Source organism: Lycium ferocissimum, chromosome 7 (genome assembly GCF_029784015.1).
Source record: "Lycium ferocissimum isolate CSIRO_LF1 chromosome 7, AGI_CSIRO_Lferr_CH_V1, whole genome shotgun sequence".
NCBI classification, from domain to species: domain Eukaryota; kingdom Viridiplantae; phylum Streptophyta; class Magnoliopsida; order Solanales; family Solanaceae; genus Lycium; species Lycium ferocissimum.
In genome coordinates this window covers 17,835,053-17,851,951 of record NC_081348.1, presented here as the reverse complement: position 1 = coordinate 17,851,951, position 16,899 = coordinate 17,835,053, and the positions used below count along the sequence as shown (strand labels likewise).

The following is a 16,899-nucleotide window of genomic DNA, read 5'->3' as shown; positions in this document are numbered from 1 at the left end:
TATTTTGTATGAATAATTTTTACCACTGGCTCCACCTCACGCCCACTCCCACCCCACCTCATTCACCACCCCTACCCCCTACAACCTACCTTACCCCCAACCATCCCTTTCACCACCATCCACTCTCCCACCCTACCCTAGACCCCACCGCACCACCACCGCCCATCCTAACCTAGACCCACCACCACCCACCCCCACATACCAACCGCCTACCCCATCCCTCAAAGGGTAGGGAACAAAAATGCCTCAAAAAAAAATTTTTTTTGAACCAAAATACCCCAACAACAAAAAAATGTTACCAATGTACCTTTAGCGCAGTATTTTACTGCGCTAAAGGAGTTTTCTGTCTCCCCCTATAACGTTAGATTTCTTTGCGTTATACTATAAAGAAAATCTTTGCGTTATACTCTTCAACATAAACCCATCGGGTTCCACCACCGGTCCCTCCAGCGGTTTTAAAAAAAAAAAAAAAAAAAACCGCCATTGACGGAGAAAAAAGAGGTGGTCCCACTTCCAAAAACTTCACTTTCTATTAAATTTCGTCCAGGAAAGTTTAGATTTCGGTATATTCAAGTCGAGGAGCAAAAGATTCTAAGTTCAAATTTTGGGGAAAAGCGGCATAGAACTCGATTAAATAACTCTACAAAAAATCTTCGATTAAGGTTTTTTACTATGAACTTTTGTTATTATTTTGTTATATACATTATATTCTAAGCATGCTTAACATTTAATCCTTGCTATGTTTCAAAAAAAAAAAAAATCTTTTTTGTTCTTTTTTGATTTGGGCGGTGGCTTTTGCCCTTTGTTCCAATTTTTTTTTTTTTTTTTTAATTCAATATTTGTTAAATGTTTATGAATTGTTAATTTGTTAAATGTTTATGAATTGTTAATTTGTTAAATGTTTATGAATTGTTAATTTGTTAAATGTTTATGAATTGTTAATTTGTTATATGTTTATGAGTTGTTAATTTGTTAATTATTTATGAATTGTTAATGACTTATTATTTTGTTAAATATTAATTATGAATTTATTAGTTGTTAAATATTGTTTATGAATTGAAAGAAATTGATTGGTAATGAATTATTATGTTGTTAACACTTTGATTGGATGATTGTTATGTATTATTTTGACATTTTTCGTATTGTGTCATATCATATAGGACCAAATCAATGGTTACATAAAATAGGACCTTTCGTCGTTACATAAAAATAATATTAAAGTAACAATCAAAACAAACATTGTATTTAAATTAACAACATAATATAATACAATAGGTAACAACCATCCAGATAAGTTGTAAATGATTATGAATTGTTATCTGTATAATTTTAAAAGCGTGAATATATATATGTTAAATAAAAAACGATTATCTAAAAAAGAATAGTTAAAGTTCTTCTTTTCATAAATACATAAGTTAACGATAAAAATGTAAAGATTATCTAAAAAAGTAACAATCAAAACAAACATTGTATTTAAATTAACAACATAATATAATACAATAGGTAACAACCATCCAGATAAGTTGTAAATGATTATGAATTGTTATCTGTATAATTTTAAAAAGCGTGAATATATATATGTTAAATAAAAAAAGATTATCCAAAAAAGAATAGTTAAAGTTCTTCTTTTCATAAATACATAAGTTAACGATAAAAATGTAAAGTATGTAGAAAAATATGTGGTCGACGAATATACTCTTTTAGTCTAATTTTATCGTAGCTGTGTTGGTTATTTGGTCAACTAAAAATATATCACATATTCAAATATTAAGTTAATTAGTTCGATTCTCAAACTAATTAACTTAACAAGTCTTTGCCATCACATATGTGTCCTTACTATCACATATTAAATTTCGCATATCCATGTTAATTATTCACAAGATATAATACTACATAATTCACATATTCCCTACAAATTATTAATTAGTTAATATAATTTATCTTTCATTTCAAGAATAATGACTAATTTAGTTTTGTACATGACGAGGACTCTTTCATGGATCCGAATGTTCCCCCGGGCCCGATGTTCCCCGGGGCCCGATGCTCACGCGGGGCCCTCGTTCACCCGGACCCTCGATAGATCGCATTGTCTTTACAAGACAATCATAGATCAGACTTATTATGGGTCGGTACTATAGGGATATCTACTAGGCTCCGCCCCCGTAGGCTGCAGAGAGCTTGGACTCTTTTACGCGAGCACCCCCCACACCCTCACGTCTTGGAGATATTGTTTCGGGGCGGCATCTACCGTTGCGTGTCCGTTGGTCGAGTACAGCATGATTGGGCGCTCATCACAGCCATGGTTGAGCGGTGGAGGTAGACACACATACCTTCCATCTTCGCCTTTGGTGAGGCCACGATTACACACCGGGATGTGGAGGTCCTCTTTGGATTGCGGGTAGATGGAAAGCCATTATACACTCGGTGCGAGCCTCCTCCTGGTCAGACGTGGGCGACAGAGTTGACTAGGCTCACCCACTTCGTGCCTGTTGCCCGGGTCGATTTCGGGACGAGTCGGAGTTCGGATTAGTGCACTGCACTTTTTGGAAGGGTCTTGATGGGTTGATGACGGCACCCGCGAGACGCCGGTGATCGTCATGCCCGTTGTGTCGCTTATTATATTCGGGGGCATCTTGTTCCCAAATTCATCGGGTGCCTTTGTCAACTTACGTTAATTATTTGATTTTCTTGGAGCATCTGGACCGCCTGGGAGACTACGGGGGGGGGGCTGTTTTTGGCGTATCTTTACGATACACATGCTCGTGCCGAGCGTCTATTGGTGTTGTCACGGATGTGTGTGGATTTTTTTCTTGTTCTCCGGAGTAATATTTTAAGTATGCCTTCCTTTAATGTAGACAAAACTCTTGAAAAGACAACTTAAAAATCGTATTTTCTAATATCATTTGTACGTTATGGGCATGGGAGAGGATGCGCCTTTTCGGCTGTGCACCTAGGCATCACCTCGACATTGACATGCCTTATGCGAGGAGGTGGACAGCGGGTTTTGATCGGGATGTGGATACGCGCACGTATTCTACCATTCCGGGACCAGCTTGATCACATGACGGACGATGCGGTAAAACAATTTAAATTTACATTAATAATTTGATTAAACGTCTTTTCGACTCGGTGATCATTGATTTGTATGTATATGTTATGCAGCTATTTATATGGACGCCGTACGCGCTATATTAGATGGTTTGCGGCCTTTTGTAGGGGCGGGTCGGGGGTTTGGATGTCGCGGTGTCCATTGATACACCTGGACATCGTAGAGGAGCACACGCCCGGCGTGTCTTACGACGAGTTTGGGCATACACGTAGTATACCCCCGACGTCCGTCATGAGCTCCGACACTACCGGCGGGACGATGGGGGCTGTTGATGATGATTTTCGGTTTTCATGGATGTTCGGCTCCACCGTTGGGAGAACGGTAGGCACTTTAGGCGTGGTCGGTCATTTGACTCCCGTTGAGCATTACATGCGGCGGTATCATCGGATCACACGCCGATTGATCGGCAACCCGACTTTGCGTCCCCACGGGGATGTAGGATACTCGGCACTCGCGGCCGATGCGAGGCATTGGTAAGTTTATCGTATTTAGATTTATTTAATCGCATTGAATGTTACGTTTTAAAAAATATCTTTTTTTTTTTTCTATTGAACACAAATGCAGCTGGTGGCCGTACAGCGTTTTCGCATGTTGGGGTTAGAGCATATGCTTTACCCTGAGCTTGCGGGGCTTGCGGCGGAGATGGTACGGATATCGGAGGATGGTATCCGGGCGGGGGCGAGATTAGGCGCGGGGAGGAGCCTATTCGGAGGGCGACTATCGGGCGCCGCCGGGGAGGAGGGCCGGGTGCTCCCGGAGGAGGCGGCCGTGCCGGGCAGAGGACGCCGTCTTCCGGGGACGCCGTGCGCGTGGGGCCGCGATGCGCGCCCGAGAGGACTTGGTGGTGGAGGACACCGTCGGTAGATGAGGGCGGATGAGGCCGATCCCGTTCCGAGAGGGCGTTCACGGTCTAGTCCATCCAATGATCGTTCCGGGCGGTGGCGACTCACACGGGGACTCGCTACGTTTACGCCGGCGCTCTTGCTTGCGAGATACCGGGTCGTCGTCACGGTAGAGCCGAGAATGCATACATGGAGGAGCGTGATAACGTTGATTGGGCGGCGTTACGCGCTTCATTAGTTGATGAGCGGCTTTGTGAGGAATTTAGAGCGACCCGGGATTAACTTGACTTCGATGAGTTTTTTGATCTAGGTTAGTATTTAAAATGGTTATTTGTTCATTTAAATTATTTATTTAAATATATATATGTTACTCATTATTTAGTAATATTTGATATTTTAGGATTCGGCGCCCGGCGGTCCACGGGAGCGACCCGTTCGGGGAACGTACGGTCGGCCTGTAGAAGCGGAGGTGTCTCTCTCGTGAGACTGCGAGGCGCGTAAGTTTTTTTACTTAAAACTACTTTTATTCAATATAAGGTAAATATTTATTTAATTTTTATAACCTTTACTTGGACTTCGAACAAGCATCTCGTCCGGGGAGACTACCTCGTATTCACCACCACACCCATCGAGGGCCTACGGACCCGTCTCGGGAGCCTACTCAGGGCGCCGTTGACACGCGAGGTTTGATTAAATAAATAACGTTAATGTATTCAATATAAATAAGAAATGGTACTAATTATTATATACTTTTCGGGTTCATCTTCGGCGCCGAGGTGGCGACTCCGGACGAGGAAGAGGTTGAGTCTCCGGACCTAGCTCGGCTGAGGCTACGAGCGTGCCGGCGGGAATAGATCCCGAAGAAGCACGTTTTAGTCAGGGCGCACGGGCTGGGGGAAGAGGAGATGATCATGACTTGGAGCGTCCGGTTATTAAGAGGAAGAAGGACGATGGAAACGATGGCGAGGGCGGTGGGGATGGCATGAGCCTTAGGCCTAGGTATAGTCTCCGGCATACTACTTCTGGGACCCCATCCACGATAGTGTATATACATTAGTGTTATACAATTTATCGTAAATATTATATATTTTGCATATTTATATATATTATCTTAGTTTTTATTATTGTTTATAGTTTCACATCCTAAATTGATAAAAAAAAAAAAAAGCGACACGTTCGAAATAAAGTTAAGCATTAATTTAAAAATAAGACGAAACCCTAAAAGATAAATAACGTAAAGCTAATGACTACAAGTCTTCAAACAAAAAAGGACTTCGAGCACTTTTCAACCACTAAAACGACAATCCAAAGTATTGCGTATTCTTTATGTATTGAGCCTATCTTATTAATTGTACAAATATAAGTAGGGTTCTATATAAAATATTGAAGTTTCGGAGTATCAAAGCATGATTAATATAAGGCTAAACTACGTAAAAAGGAGTGAAATGGAAAATGGCGTACTACTATAGCGCAGTAAAATAATGCGCTATAGCTAAAACCCAACTATCTATAGCGCGTAAAATCTTTGCGTTATAGGGGAGAAGACAACTCCTTTAGCGCATTATTTCTTGCGCTAAAGCATGACTACCGTTATGGTTAAGTGCTCTAGCGTTATAAAATGCGCTAAAGGTACTTTGGTAACATTTTTTTTTTGTTGGGGTATTTTGGTTCAATTTTTTTTTTTTAAGGTATTTTTGTTCCGGACTCTCCCTCAAAACCCCCACTCACCGCTAGAAAGCATCTCCACTATTACTAGCGAACAAAAATATTTCATTTTTAATCAATTAATATTTTGATTTTATTAATTTTGTCTTTATTTTGTAATATTTAGTTATTTTTTTATTTGAATTGTATATTTATTATGTTTAAATAAATACTTCATGCACATTCAGATGCCGAGAAACAAACAGTCTTAATTATTCAGTGTTCAAATCTAGAGACAACATCTTAATCATTCAGACATGCATTCAGATTCAGACGTTTTAATCTCAATGAAAACAAATGAGTCCTTACTCTTCTACCGAATAACAAAAGGATCAATTGGAGAGGAAGATGTACTTGTGCTGGAATAGGTGATAGAACCGTATAAAGGAGAGGTTAAAAACAAGTTGGGGCGGTAAGCTGGCATGACACATGATGTCCATCTGATTAATATCAGTGATTTGAAGTTTAAAATAAGAGTATTTTTGTATGAAAGTATAATGGATGATAAAATTATTTTTTTGCGATAGGGATGTTCAAACAAAATCGAACTAAATTAATAAATCATGTCAAACCGATAAAAAATATCAATTTAGTTTGATTTGGTAATAAATCTTAAGAAACCGATAATATTTAATTTGATTGTGATATTAAAAAAGAAAATCAAACCGAACCAACAAATATATATATTTATTATATAATTTATTAGATTGCTCTATTTTTTTGTAACTTTAAATCATTCATGAATTCTTCCGATTGGTTGTTTTAAGATTCAAGAATTATAAAGACCAATTCGTAAATTCAACTAGGTGTTCTTCTGTGCTCATAGCACGGAAAATTTAGTCGTATGATATTATTTTTAACTCCTCTTCAAAACTTAAACATTGGATAAGTTGCTTTAATCGAATAATTGTGATGTAAATTTTATCCAACTATTGGAAGAGAATAATAGTGATATATTCAACATGATATCTAAAAGACTCTGCAAACATCGGGTCAAACCGATAATAAAGTTATTGGGTTAATGGTTCAGATTAGTGGTTTGCCCATTTTGATACGGTCCAGTGTCCTATGATTATTGGGCTATTGGTTCGGATCCCGATTTGATCATTTTCTTTAACGAGTTGACCGATAACCCGGTAAAAAAAAAAAAAAAAAAACATTTCTACAGTATATACATTTTATCCAAAACATCTTTGGAATATATACCATGAGAACAATATATATATACCATGAAATATTTGTTAGAATTAATTACTCTTGTGGTAGTTCTTCTCCATAGTGAAGTTTACGGGATGGGCATGACTTTCTTCCGGCCATGACTTTCTTCCATCCAGTGTTTTAAAAGGCGCTTTTGCGGCGAGCCTCGAGGCTAGCCGTGGGGTGAGGCGTACCAAAAACGCACCGAGGCGTACAGGAGGGGCGTTCGCCTAGGCATAAGCCCCGGGAACTTTTACAAATTTGAGCCAAAATTGCTTAATGTTTTTTTTAAAAAAAAGTTAAATATCCAGTAATTAACTCATAGTAAATTCTCAAACTAAATATCTCAAAAAGTCAAAAGTTTTTCTAATCGTTTATCCTAATTTCATTAGCTTTTTTCATTGTTGTTTATGGAGTAACATATACACTTTACACCTTTGTATGCAAAGTAAACTACAAAGCAAAGAGTTTTGTCCTCCAATTCTTACTATCTTCCATGTTTGCATTTTCCTTCTTTATGCTTTATTTTCTTCAAGATTTTTTTAGCATTCTTCAATTTATCTTTTTCAAGATAGTTTTTAGTTTTAGAATTTCTTTTGATATCACTCTAGTTTAGATAATGTTTTGAAGACTCTACTCTAGCTATTTGTATTATAATGAGTATTAATTTGTATCTAGTTTTAGGTTTTAAAATAATAACTTTATATTATTGTCAATTTTATCTTTGAATTATTAGGATAGAGTATCGTTTTGTCAACTCTAATTATGTTTCATCATAGTCATGTTATTGTGTAATGCATCTTTACATTCACTTTTTCAAGATATTTTTAATAATTCATGCATATGTTAGCATGTTAATAATAAATATATACATTTTTATACTAATTCTTTTTTATTTATATAATTTTAATATATTTTTTACTTATATTTTTATTTTATTAATTTGGAAAATATTAAAAATTAAATACCCGTGGGGCTTATTACAAAATTTTTCGAGATTTACGCCCGAGCAAGCGTATGTAAAATCTTTTCCTTCTTTACGCCCGCTTTTTAAAACAATGCTTCCATCAACGTAACCCAATGACGTGATATTTAAGAAAGGCAAGATATTGATTTTGAACACCGTTGTCATTGGCTTATTTGAATCAGCTCTCAACTAGAGGTGAGGAGTACTAGTAGTACCTACGATAACGCAAAATTATTACGTAATTAAAATGTTTCATTTGTTGTCCATCTAATTTTCTGTTTTTTAGTAAATTTTTCTTTAACAAACTTATGTATTAAATGATCGAGATAACCTTATGATAATCAAATTATTAACAATTGATAACTGATAATCCCTACCTAATAATTAAAATTTTAATGGTCAGTTAATGATTTTGCACGCTACAAATCAATAACCGATAAGCACCTGGCTAGTGCCATTCATATGAGAAAATTGCCATTTATTTAAAAACGGAAAAGGGCCAAATATACACCTGTATTATGAGAAAAGGGCCAAATATACCCCTCGTTATACTCTGGGGCCAAATATACCCCTACTGTTATCCTTTGAGGCCAAATATACCCTCATAAATCGTTAAAGTTGTCCAAGTTGGACATCCGATCCTACGTGGCATCCACCTCAACACCCCTAATCCATTTTACCCTTCTCTCTATTTGTTCTTGCATACAGCCACCGAAAACTCGACTAGGGTGATCCTCAAAATAAAGGACAATACAACAAAGTGAACTACAGTGAAATTTACTAAAATCAAGAAAATGTAACCATACTAGCAAACTGAATATAAGTTGCGACCTAGAACAACGAGTGAACCGAAAACTAAGAGGAACAACGACCAATTCATGAAGCGTGACTTAGAACTCCAACAGTATCGCAAATTGAAAGCTAAGGATCCAAATTATAAAGAAAGAAAGAAAAAAATATAAATAATACCAAGAAACTTGCGTTGATCAGCAAAATCTTAATATTCTTGAGAGTGAGGAATTGTTGGAGTAACAATCATGAGCACTATGAAGTAGACGACTGCAACTCAAATTATCGAAGTCAGTGCATAGCAATAACAATTACTACTGAGTACTTCATTTGAAATAAATAAATCTTCATTTCTGAACATAAACTAGATTGGATTGACATAATTTTGTGGAATCCTTGTAAGTTTGTTTCCAATTTTCTCTGTGGGTAGTGACGATGAGGGGAAAATCAAGCATGGGAGGAAGGAGTAATAATCCCGATGGGCGTGGTCGTGGTGGCGGTAATGGTGTCAATGGTGACGGAGGAGAAGGAAATTTTTGTGGTGGAAGAACAAATAGAGGGAAGGAGTAAAATGGGTTAGGGGTGTTGAGGTGACATGCCACATGACATCCACCTCGTCAAATGTGTGGCAGCCACATAGGATCGGATGTCCAACTTGGACAACTTTGACGGATGAGGGGTATATTTGGCCCCAAAGTATAACGGCAGGGGTATATTTGGCCTCAAAGTATAACGAGGGGTATATTTAGCCCTTTTCTCATAGTACGGGGGTATATTTGGCCCTTTTCCGATTTAAAAATCATGTTAAATATTCAAATCTTATTCATGTCAAAACGGTTCAGAAGTAAGTAGGAAGTCAAAACTTTTTGAAACACAAAAAATAAATAAATATATATAATCGAATTAATGAATGATTTAGAAATAAAAAAAACAAAAATAAATTTGATGTTAATTATAGGTATTTGAAACCCAAAAGAAGTCGACCCGGACCATGATGCCCAAGAACCAAATTAGGGCACTTATCATATACTAGTATATAAATTCTAGGGTTTTAGTTCTTCTTCTCTCTCTCTCTCTCTGCTGCATATATCGCTACTGCCTTTGTCTCTCTTTTGCCCTAAAGAGACAGCTAAGCTAAGCTAAGCATGGCGGACAAGGCAGTCACCATCCGTACTCGCAAGTTCATGACCAACAGGCTTCTCGCCAGGAAACAATTCGTAAGCCTTTTTAACTATCTCTTTATGCGTATCCATTAAGATCTCATGTTAGGTATTAACCCCAGTAAAAGAAATGATCTTGCATTTGTTGTCTCTGAATTAATGATCTAATTTTAAGCTAGACAGGACTTAGATGGGAAGGTATGGTAGAAGTTTAGTAGGTAGCTGAGTGTTGTTGCACCCCATCGAAGAGGGGGTTAGCCTCCGCCTTTCCTCTTTTCCCTTTAGTACTAGTATTCAGTACTATCTGTTGTTGTGTTTATTTTGTATCTTGCTATTTTGATGTGTCGTTTCTTATGATCCTGCTAGTGGTAAGGTATGCTTACATCCTGCCCTCCCTAGACCCCACCATTGGAATTACAATGGCTGTGTTGTTGTTGTTAATCTTCGAACTTTAAGGTTGTAGTATTGCTACCCAAAAGAACCCATATAGGCTATAATTACTAGTGGGAGTGATGTTTAGTCAAGTTGGTACACCTGCATTGGGTCGTGATTTTTATGTCGTTAGGAGATGTTGAGAAAGTTGAAAGGTTGAATATTAGAATCTGACGGGTCTAACTATAGAGGAATGGATAGTGCGGATTTATTCCGACACAGCTTGTTTTGGATTGAGGCGATGTAGTAGTTAGTATTGCTGCTTTCTAGCTATTAAATGTGATGAGAAGTTGGTACACCTGCATTGGGTTGTGATTTTATGTCAGTATAAAATGTTAAGAAACTCGAAATGTTGAATATTAGAATGGGATGGGTCCAACTATAGAGGAATGGATAGTGAGGATTCATGCCGAACCAGCTAGTTTTAAATTGAGATAGTGGGGTTGATATTGCTGCGTTCTATGGATTAAAAGTGATGATAAATGCTTCTATTTTTGCAGGTTATTGATGTACTTCATCCCGGAAGAGCCAATGTCTCAAAGGTAAGCTGTTAATTTTGTTGATGTTTCTTGTGTGTTTTTGAAGTTCATGTTTGGGAGGATCTTTTGGGATGCGTGGCTGATTAATGTTTATTGCTAATGTGAAGGCTGAGCTGAAGGAGAAGTTGGCTAGGATGTATGAAGTGAAGGACCCAAATGCTATTTTTGTTTTCAAATTCCGTACACATTTTGGAGGTGGGAAATCAACAGGATTTGGTTTGATTTATGACTCTGTTGAAAATGCCAAGAAGTACGAGCCAAAGTATAGGCTCATCAGGGTAAGTTATTCTTTTAAATTTTTAGCCTGTATGCTTGAGATGGTCGGAACTTTCCATTATGTTTGTTTTCACGTCTGCTTTGCTGTTGTTGATAAACTCATAACAGAGATAATTTGTGGCTCGTTATGTTTTTTCCTCCAGTGGATAAATTTACACTGGGACCAGCTTAATCTACAAAATAGACTTATGACTTCATCAAATCTAAGGATCCATACTGACCTTGTCCATGCACTATGACCATTTTAACCTCTTTCTCAACTATGCTGACTGATTCCACTTGTAGTTTATTTGAATTATTTCAAAGCTGTCCACACATTATCTTTTTCATTGGGTAGACTGAATCATTCAGGAAAATTCTGACCACTCAAAGTAGGAACAGAAAACTTCCTAAATCACTGGCAATATCAAGTCACGCTGTTATTTTGCTGAGTTCAATTCTGAATAGTTGTAATTACAGTATTTGGTTCGAAATTTTTAGTAATAGAGTTGTTTCCATGTGAATTAAATATGATGTTGAAATCCTTCATTTAGTGAAGCTAATCAGATAATTTTAAGGTGAGTCAATAAGGACAAATGATTTGAAGAGAAGTACATAAATATTGTTTCCAACTTGTAGAAAACTAAATAGGAAAAGAGCAGTCTCCCTCTTTTCTAATAAAAGTGGAAGTCGTTTTTACAGTGTGTTTGCATGTGTGCAGAATTTTATGCTCTTGCATGTTAGGTGCACCTTCTTGCTGAGACAACTTTATTACTTGGATTCTCATAATTAGTTCAATGCTTTTGTATTGCAGAATGGGCTTGACACTAAGGTTGAGAAGTCTAGGAAACAAATGAAGGAACGGAAAAACAGGGCCAAGAAGGTCCGTGGTGTAAAGAAGGTGCGTCATCTTTACTGTTTTAGTTCTTTGTTCTCTTTTCTGTATCTTGTGTTTTTTACCAATTGTTTTGCTGCTATTTGTTTGATGCAGACCAAGGCTGGTGATGCAAAGAAGAAATAAGTCTTGGGCAAACAAAAAAATCTCATTTTGGGATTCTTTAGGTGGCCTTGTATTTTTCTTTCGGTGTTGTTTGAGCCATTATTTACTGTTGATTTTGTCTGACTTTGGGGCAATTCAGTTTTGTTTTTCCTTAGGAACATCTTATGGAGGGCTTAGAGTACTTGAGAGTTCTTATTAGTTAGTATTACCTATTACGTGATACTATTATTCTAGTTGAGTTCTTATCTGCAGTGGAAGTTTGTTTTGATTAACTTTAAATGGTAAAGTTATTTCGGTTCTATTAATTTGTTTCAGCCGCTACTTTTAAATGGTAGAGTTCTTATCGACGGAGTTCTATAGAGTGGTTGTATAACAAATACCTTAGATGTTCTCTGTTATCCTTTATAAGTACAACAAGTATTCTGATTCAAATCGAATGTTGTGTGTGTTATCATCTCTTTTGCTAAACCTATATTGCTTGAAAAGTCTTCGAAAGTTTTTGCGGATAATGTTGATATCTTCTCTTAAAAACAACAAAACGCTTGTTCCTTTGATGGTTAAAAATATTGCTATATCCTTTTCTCTAGATATATTAAAGCTATCTATGAGCTATTAATTATGTCCCTGTGTAGGCATAACCGCACATGCTTCAAGAGACCTGCGCATCAATTCCACGGCATTGTCTTGTGGTGTCAATACACAGTGAATAGTGTTGATTGGTAATGCATATTTTCTATCATGTCTACAATTTTAGACATAATGGATGACTCATTTATTGCTTGCTTATATATATATATATATATATATATACACACACTAGGGAATTTTCCCGCGCTTCGTGCGGTCTTCAATGACCTCATTGAACTTGCGACTAATCCTTTTCCATATTCAAATATTAAAACAAAAAATATAGATTCTTTGTAAAAAAAAAAAAAAGAAATGTTTGAGAATATTCCAACTTAAAATTAATATTAAAATAATAAAAGGTAGATTCTCATAAAAATTAAAAATATTGAGAATATTCCGCCTTAAAATTAAAAAAATTAGCCCAGTCACATACTCAAGTACCTCTAATGAATGATGTACTTGTATTATTCTTTTATTAGTTTTTTTTATGTTCTATATATTCTCTGAAATTTTTTTCCTTGACATATATTTGTATTCATTAAAAGTATGGACTATTCAACTTCGCGGCATAAACTATACGCCTTCAACAAATTGATGAAATGGTCATTTTGTATTAGTTAAAAGATAAGAGATCATATTAATACTAAAACAAAACAAAAACAAATATATAATATAAAGTTAAAAAAAAAAAATCTGGATTAAAGCATTACTTTTGTAGGCATACAATGGTGGATTCCTCACTGAGCAAACATGTAACAATCATCTTGTCTACTATTCCTAATTTAAATTATTTATAAATATCAAGCAATCTCACTCGTATTGTGCACAACAAACTTCTTAAGGCTATAAAACAGTATCAAGTCTTCTTTTCAGAATTATAACCAATGTTTGTTCTGCATTGTAACACATTCCTTGAACTTTTAAGTGACTACTCTTTTGTCTAGATATAAACACGTTGAAAAATCAATTTGTAAATCTTGCACATGTAATTGAATTCAGTGCTTGTGACACCGTTATCTTTTTATCTATTAAAGCATCAAATAAAAACTCCTTGTCTGGTGAAATATAGCGATCAACACATACAATCTAAATATAAAGAGTTTAGATTGAACTGTGTGAATCTTAAACCAAGTACAGGGTACTTTTGTGGCCCAATCTACAGTGTTTTCATCTGTAGAGTTCAAATAAAAACAGACTTTTGAGTTGGTTTAAGAGGGGGGGAAATATGAAAACCCCCCAAAACTTTAAAAGAAATGATAAATGTTGTATATGGTTAGATGGTAGTGTATGTTTTTAGAAATATGATTCAATTCTGCAGATTATGTGGATAAGCATCATCACGCCTTATTCACATATCTTTCATAAACATGATTAATATCCACAAAAAAAAAAAAAAAATCAAAATATACTAAATAAAAAATACGGAACAAATTAGAGTCATTGTATTAAGGAATCATATACCGGAGCCAAAATGGCATATTTTTGCAGCCATTAGTCCAAAATAGGCTGCCTTTTTTTTTTTATACCACACTGGGTATTTCGTTGGATAACCAACGAAATACCCAACAACACTGTTCCTGTGCTTCACTGATAAGTTGCATTTCGCTACAAGTGTAGCGAAATGCAACAAATATATATTTTTTTTTTGCATTTCGTGAATCTTAGAACGAAATAGGTTTTTTTTTTTTTTTTTTTTTTTTTTTTATATTTCGTGAATTTGAACAAAACTGGTTTAATTTTTTTTTTTTGGGTATTTCGTGAATTAATTCACGAAATATAACTATTTTTTTTTTTTTTGCATTTCGTGAATTAATTCACGAAATATAAATGATTTTTTTTTTTTTTTGTATTTTGTGAATAAAAAAACGAAATATGGAAAATACAATTTTTTTTTAATTTCATCTAAAAACGAAATTGAAAAATATATATGATTTTTTTTTTTATTTCGTTCATCTAAAAACGAAATTGGAATATATATATATTTTGCATTTCGTTGGTAGATCAACGAAATAGGATAAAATATTTGTTTTTATTTCATTCATATACCAACGAAATGGGAATACATATATATATATATATATATATATATATATATATATATTTCATTCATATACCAATGAAATAGGCCCAATACATCAAGGATACGTAGACGTTCGGATCGTCATTTTAGGGGTTGAAAAGGTGCCCGAAGTAAGTTTTGTTTGAAAAAACTTAGTGTTTGACTATAAGGTTATTTTAGTCAACTTTATATGTCGAGAAAATTAGTCAGCTTTATTTTCAAAAATTGAAACCGCAGAAGTGAAATTGACATTCATAGCTACGTTACCCCGAGATTTTTACGTTGAAATCTATTGCGTATCATCATCTTATAAGTAAATAAAACTGAAAATTTCAAGCTAATTTGGGAAAAAATTGAAATTGAATGGGATAAAAGGTGTTTTTTAAAAAATCGGCCCGGCCAAACCGCCTACGGCGGTTTGTCCGCGTAGATCTCGAAAAAATACGCAAGTTCAAAAAAAAAAAAAAACGCGTAAAACGGACGTCCGAAAGTTATGACCATCTAAAGTTTGACGACTTTACAACTAGTTTTTCTCCCTATATTTTTTAGAATTATATTTATATTCAAAATAAAGTTATGTCTTGATTAAAAAATAACACGCTTAAATCAAAATCTTAAAAAATAAAACGCCCTAAAGTTTCCAAACAAAACATATCCTGATGTACTGGGCCTACATTATTGTACGCAGAAAAAAATATCAGATTCTATATAAAATATTGACGTTTCGGAATCTTGACACACGACTAACCATTGGTCAAAGTATAAAAAAAAAACACTAAGTGTTGCAAAAAATAAGGTTGGCAAATATAGATAGGACAATATTTATAAACGGAGAAAAGTAAAAAATTTCGCAAATTAAGTCACGAAATGTAAAAGATATTATTTTGAAAACTATTCAATGCTCGTCTAAAACTGATTGAACCAACAGAAATGAACAAAAAAATAAAATTAAAACCATAGCGATATGGAGAGCAGAAAAAAAAGAAAAGGGGAGGGGGGGGGTTTTTCGTTATATACCTACGAAATAGAACAAAACATTTCGTTGGTATATAAACGAAAAAAAAATAAATTATTTTCCTATTTCGTTTTTATATAAATGAAATACAAAAAAAAAAAATATATATTCATCCTATTTCATTGGTATATGAATGAAATAAAAAAATAAAATATACACACACACAGACACACACACACACATATATATATATATATATATTTCTATTTCATTTTTATATAAACGAAATGAAAATAAAATTATATTCCTATTACGTTTTTATATAAACGAAATGAAAATAAAATTATTTTCCTATTTTTTTATACAAACGAAATAAAAAAATATATACATTTTTTTTATCCTATTTCGTTTTCTAATACACGAAATGCAAAAAAAAAAATTATAATTTCCTATTTCGTTGGTATATCAACGAAATAAAAAAAAATATTTTATCCTATTTCGTTGATCTACCAACGAAATGCAAAATATATATATATATATATATATATATATATTACAATTTCGTTTTTAGATGAACGAAATAAAAATCATATTTTCCATATTTCATTTTTTTATTCACGAAATGCAAAAAAAAAAAAAAAAAAAAAAAAAAACACTATATTTCGTGAATTAATTCACGAAATACAAAAAAAAAATCAGTTATATTTCGTGAATTAATTTACGAAATACAAAAAAAAAATTCAATTAGTTTCGTTCAAATTCACGAAATATATATAAAAAAAAAAAAAAAAAACCTATTTCGTTAAAAGGTTCACGAAATGCAAAAAAATAATAAAAAAAAAAAATAAAATAAAATTGTTGCATTTCGCTACACTTGTAGCGAAATGCAACTTATTAGTGAGGCACCGAACAATGTTGTGTGGGTATTTCGTTGGTTATCCAACGAAATACCCATATGTATAAAAAAAAAAGCGACCTATTTTGGGCTAATGGCTGCAAAAAAATGCCATTTTGGCTCCGGACTCATATATAATGTGTCAATCACCACATTGCAAATCTACTTTTGTGTATGCAACTCAAGACTGGACGGTAATAACCAACAACTTTTTCCCTTTTCAGATAAAAAAAATCTAGCAAATAGTAATAACAAATAAGTTAAACTTTTTCTTTTTCCTAATTCTACACATAATAATAAAAGTTTTGTATTATTACTAAATAATAAGGTTCAGATCAAGCTTAAAATAAAAAATGGGTCGTCTAAAAA

At 34.5% G+C, this 16,899-nt stretch overlaps 1 protein-coding gene across 1 annotated transcript; it reads left to right on the top strand.

Annotated features, from left to right (window-relative positions):
* Window positions 1-9,661: 9,661 nt before the first annotated feature.
* On the top strand, window positions 9,662-12,299 carry LOC132063588 (small ribosomal subunit protein eS24z). Its single transcript, XM_059456206.1, has 5 exons — window positions 9,662-9,825; window positions 10,701-10,742; window positions 10,847-11,017; window positions 11,809-11,895; window positions 11,986-12,299. Exons 1-5 carry the CDS (start codon window positions 9,754-9,756, stop codon window positions 12,013-12,015), a joined length of 402 nt encoding a protein of 133 aa, XP_059312189.1. The 5' UTR covers window positions 9,662-9,753; the 3' UTR covers window positions 12,016-12,299.
* Window positions 12,300-16,899: the final 4,600 nt, after the last annotated feature.